Source organism: Sinocyclocheilus anshuiensis, unplaced genomic scaffold, assembly GCF_001515605.1.
Source record: "Sinocyclocheilus anshuiensis isolate Anshui unplaced genomic scaffold, SAMN03320099.WGS_v1.1 scaffold273, whole genome shotgun sequence".
NCBI lineage: Eukaryota > Metazoa > Chordata > Actinopteri > Cypriniformes > Cyprinidae > Sinocyclocheilus > Sinocyclocheilus anshuiensis.
Genome location: NW_015540857.1, coordinates 1248305 through 1254131, shown reverse-complemented (window position 1 = coordinate 1254131; position 5827 = coordinate 1248305). Strand labels below are relative to the sequence as shown.

At 33.7% G+C, this 5827-nt stretch overlaps 1 protein-coding gene across 1 annotated transcript in view; it reads right to left on the bottom strand.

Annotated features, from left to right (window-relative positions):
• Positions 1-5827, bottom strand: part of LOC107687885 (DNA annealing helicase and endonuclease ZRANB3-like) — a gene marked incomplete at its 3' end in the record, with an annotated part of 47937 nt that overhangs the window by 24323 nt on the left and 17787 nt on the right. Inside the window, exons 4-5 of the mRNA XM_016485368.1 lie at positions 646-664; positions 385-563 (exon numbers count right to left, since the gene is read on the bottom strand). Of these exons, the coding sequence (XP_016340854.1) occupies positions 385-563; positions 646-664 (198 nt within the window). The remainder of the gene's footprint in view (positions 1-384; positions 564-645; positions 665-5827) is intronic.

Sequence of the window (5827 nt, the reverse complement as noted above, 5' to 3'; positions counted from 1 at the left end):
ATAAATACAACATATATTTTAAAAACTATTATATATATATATATATATATATAAAAAATATATATATATATATATATGAAAATAACATTAACATTTTTCATTTCAAAAAATATATTAAAAAAATTCTGCAAATATTATGCAATGTTTTCAAGATGTTGTGCTCTTTCAAAAATGTCTCTGCAACATACGTGTGATTTTTATGAAAACAATATGTAAAGATATAGTTTTAAAATATTACATATCGAGTTATTTAGGTCTAAATATCATTACCTAAGATGTTAACTCTAAAAATCCATTTCAATTTGGAGAAAATCAATGTGATTTTTCACTTGTTCACTTCCTGAACCCAAGTGTTATCCTCTATTGAACTTAAATTTGTCATACATTGTATCGGTCTTGCTTTCGACCAAGTTGATGTCTCTGGGGTCGAGTTCGGGAATCCACTTCTCCAGCTCTTCAATCCAAGGGTATTTCAGAGATGAAGGCACCACAATCAGCAGAGGCCATTCTTCTTTGAAGATATACGCCACCGAAATGGCCTGGATCGTCTTTCCCAAACCCATCTGATGACACAAATGGTCAGTGATTAGTGGACTCTATAAAAACCCAATCGAATTAGAGTCAAGAAAAGCAAAACGCTCTTACCTCATCTGCAATCATGCACCTGCAAAACAGAAATGAAAACTAATGAAGCACATTGAACTTACAATGACCGACCCAAACACCAAAATCAGTTGTCTCTGAATAATTACCCTCTGCATCATGTTTTTAATTTCTTCCCTAAACCGATGTCCAGAAAGGCACATATTGATCCAGGCAATATTGTGAAAGCAGGGCTTTCTAGCCAGTGCACATTGCTCAATATAATTTCCTGCACACCTGAACTCAACTAATTTCGTGCTGGCAGCCGACGGCATGGAAAAACTCAATCCTGAAGCAGAGGCGTGTGGAGCCCCGCTGCGGCGTACAGGGGTTTATTTAAAACGCCCATTCATTTAAGACCCCAATAACCAACTAATACAGGCCTTGACTCAATCAAGCTGCTCCCCTAAATGAAATTTACCCAGCATCCTGAGCTCAGCATGTTGTCGTTGAAGATATGGGCCACCTGAGTCCTAATCAATGCAGCAACAAGACATTACAAAGATCCATAATGTACACTTTTCTAGCTTTTCATTTTTAATTCCTCGCTCCGCCCAGACGTGCACTCAGAATAACCGTCAACTAAAAAAATGACAGTTTTACAACCCTTTGAATTAAACAAGCTGCTTCTGTTACTGTACTTCACGAGTCGGCTGATATTTGATTGTAACTGGCTGATATCTGTCTGAAACTGGACAGTTCACAGAAGTGGTTAACCTGCCTAGTCCCATTTTCAATATGAACCAACAGATTTTAGTTCATTATCATTACATCTTCAAATATTTTGAGTCAGTTTAAATATTTGAAAAGTATTTAATATAGTAAATATATTAATTAAATTATTAAATGAAATATAAAAAATTTATACATTGAACATTTAAACATTAAAATATAATATAAATATAAAATATAATTAAAATATATAAATATTATTATAAAATGCTATACAAAATTAAATGGGTGAAATATTTATTAAAATCATTTCATTATATTTTCAAATATTTTGAATGTAAGTAGTTGAAAAGAATTTAAGTAAACATTAAAATTCTGAAATTAAATATTAAATGGTTAAATATGTATTAAAACATTACATTTTTAAATATTTTGAATGTAAATATTCAAAAAGAATTTAAGCAAATATTAAATTATGAAATTAAATGTGACATTAAAATATAATAAAATATTAAACTATTTCATTTATTTAAATTAAATATGAAATAAATATTAAAGAGGAAATATCAGAAAAATAACAAATATTTAAAATATTAAAATACACAATGTATTTTTACTTTAAAATGTCTAAAATATTTAAAAGGTTAATATTTAAATAAACATTTAAGATTTAAAGGAAAATATATAAATTGTATTTGCTTCAATTTGAATATTAAATTATGTAAGATCAGGGCTGTCCAAACTCAGTCCTGGAGGGCCGGTGTGTGTACATTAATGAGGAAAAAAAATTAACTTAAATGATTTTAGCAAATGGCTGCAATATGACAAAGAGTGAAAAATTGAAGGGGGTCTGAATACTTTCCGTACCCACTGTATATACACACTAGTCAACATTTGAAGTGGATCAAATCCTTTTATCAAAGTTGTCCTAAAACTAAAACCAAAATGCGTTCTTGTCTTAGGACAACTTACAGTAGTCAATCAAATGTTGACTACTGTATATATATACACACACACACACACACACATATATATAAATACATAGATGGACAGATATAGATAGATATATTAAAGGGGTCATATGATGCTATTTTAAAGATCATTATTTTCATAGAATCTTTCAAATACGTCCGAGAGTTTTACACACCGGTCTGTTATTGTGGCGACATTTCCACGCCCTGAAACGTGACGATGAACGAAACGAACTGTGATTGGTTGTTTCACATGTCAGTCAAACGGCCTCATGGGTGGGACTTGGCCAATGAAAGCGGCCATGGATTCCAGACCTTCAGCCGTCAGTCTGAAGGTCTGGCTACGCGACACTAAATCTTTGTAATCTCCTCAGATGACAATGTAGATGCATGTTGTTGTTGTGATCATAAACTGTATGGATGTGATTACACGCAATACACTGAGCTTTTCCCTCACCATTGTAACGCGCTGCTTTCGCAAGGTTCCGTGAAAACATTTCAGCTTTTATTTTCCTTTTTCGCCCTGAAGATATCACCGGTTCATCAAGTTCGTTGAAATTATCCATCCTCGATCACTTTTAGTCAGCTTTGACGAAACTCCTCTCAGCTAGCCCGTCTTTTCAAAGTGAAAGTAGCCTTGTCACCTGACCTGAATACAGCGCGTTGATTCGCTAAAATGGACTTATCGGCTTCTGTTCAAAAACAACAAGGGCGCTTGTCGTCTTCTGCAGTAAAACGTGAACTCGCAATGCCTTGAAAGTGGACAAAACCGGCTTTTTTGACAAAACGTGTTTAGGGTTCAGATCGAAAATTTTATTATTGACATTTCTGTATAAAACCATTTTTTGCTGTATATTTTGAATGAATGATCCGAGTAGACTGGGAAGGCAGCTTTGCATTGTGATCATTAGAGTACAGTACAGAATCTCTACATATACTACATCAAACGACTTCAAAACAAAAGAACACATGAAAAAAAAGAGTTTTATGAACATATTGTATATTCTTTTCCTCTCTTTCCCAGCGTTTACTGCATGACAAATCCACAAGATCTCAAGTTTCCTCGAATACCACCCGAAGACCGATGCAAACAAAACAGCCTACAACATTCGTCTATGTCCTGGTGATCCCAGTGAGGAAGCAAAGCATCAAGACGTTCCTGGTTTTGGTTAGTGAAATGTCGCCCGTATCTATTGTTCAAACACTGGATCGACTCATTAGAGGGGAGATGTTTCCTCCGTTTCATCTCGCTTTCTTTCTTTCCTTCTTTTTTTAAGTAATGCCGAGAGACACTGATCTTCTGCGGATTCTTTCAGGGGAAAAAATTTAATTGCTCATGCGTCAGGCGATGTTCAAGGATTTACTGGGAACAAATGAAGCAGATACATGCAGGGCCACAAAATGAAAGAGCTTTGCATCTTTTTTGTTTATTTGCTCTTTTCGGTTTATTATTAATGTGGATTCCAGCAAGGCCTCGGTTGGCGGCGACGTACTGGACGGCCGTTATAAACGCACTCCCTTGACAGCGGCGCATTTAGCTAATGCTGATGCCATATTTGCATACGGTGTACAAATACAGTGTGCTTTCTAAACAATAGTACATTCAACAGAAGGACAATGTATTGTAACCATTTTAGAAACAAATCCAGTTTTTTTATTATTATACGAACAAAAAGTACTATGGTCTTAGGTAATAATAAATAAATACATATACTGTATGTACGTATTCATTTATTATTTATATTAATATATATATTTATATGTACACACACACACGTTTGTTTCTGTGAATTGTGGGGACTTTCCATAGACTTCTATTACTTTTATACTGACCAAACGATATTTTCTATCCTCTAACCCTAACCCTTACATAAAACCTGTTTGCATTGTTACACTTTCAGATAAACATCATTTACTATTTTTAATATTTTTTTCCCTCGTAGGGACCGCAGGCCGGTCCACACAATGTAAAAAATGTCAAGTTTTACTATCCTTGTGGGGACATTTGGTCCACACAATGTAGTATAAACAAGTACACACACACACACCCACACATATAGAATATTTTATGAAAATGCTAATATAACAGGTTAAAGCTGCAGTCCGTAACTTTTTTTTGGTTAAAAACGAGATTTATGGTAATGTTTTTTTCCTCAGTTGGTCAGAACAAACGTGGCAGACTTGTTACTTTCTTGTTCAGATGGCAATATACAGTCAAAATGCTTATTTGGGTCATATTCCAAGACGTAGGCTAGAATCTGTGATTGCGAAGTACAGTAAATATCTACACCGGTGCGGTGACTGACTGCCAAACACACATACTCTTCAAAACATTAGATTCATCCGCGCTGGAGCCGTGCCTGAGCACAACCCACGCAAGCTAGATAATGCCGCAAACAGCTGCAATTCCAGGTTTTCAAACCGAGATGGCGACAAAGAGGCAGAACTTACGGACTGCAACTTTAATGTAATATTAATCCTAAAGTTAAAATATTAGACTATTTAAAATTATTAAATATTTAAGGAGTTTAAGTTAAAAAAAATAACAGTAATAAATGTAAAAAGAAATGTAACATTTAAATTTTTATTTTAAACAAAAAATGTAATCACTATCTATACAGTTTAAATTAAATGTTAATAGGGATGTAACGATTAACCGTGAGCCGGTTGAAAATCGATTCAAATATGTGACGATTCAAATCAGATGAGATGCTAAACAAATCACGATTTAATTAGGGGTAGGAGTTTATATGAATGTATGTCCGAGGGGAACTTACTGTCTTTAGAAAAGTTTAGATGGTAGTTTTTCTTTTCATTTTGCCTCTGTATAATGCATATTAAAGTTCATAAGTGCAGCGCTGCTTTGTTTACAGCGGAAACCAAGGAAATGCTTTAAGCGCCACCTGCTGGCAGAGAGTGAATCTGCGTCTCATTCAGCTCGTCTGCTGTTTCTGTTTCATGCAGATATTTTTTATGTATAGTTTCACAAAACTGAAGTATAATCATTCTGTTTTTGCTTCAAATTTTGAAATTATACAATCTAATTTAGATTAAAAACTGCTCATGTTGCATGTATGCGGCATCTTTGTTTGGATAATGATTAAAATGCAGTGGTTGCCTGCCTCTAATTTTAAATGGCAAGAGCACAGACAAAGCCTTATTTCTTTTATTTGTGTTACTTATTTATATGATTTGGGCCTTGTTTTAAAATTTCAATTTAGTTTTGTTATTTACATTTACATTAAATTTTGTTATTTAGCAGACACTTTTATCCAAAGCGACTAACAAATGAGGACAATAGAAGCAATCAAAACCAACAAAAGAGCAATAATATGCAAGTGCTAAATTAGTATTTTATTATAGTGATATATTTCAATTTCACAAAGAAACGTGCAGCATTTTGTCCAAGCAATAATAAAAGGACATTTAATTTTATAATTTGTCTTAAATCTCATTTTGTTAAAAAAATCGTTAATCGAATCGTGAAATCAAAACCGTGAATCAAATCGAATCGTGAGTTGAGTGAATCATTACATCCCTAG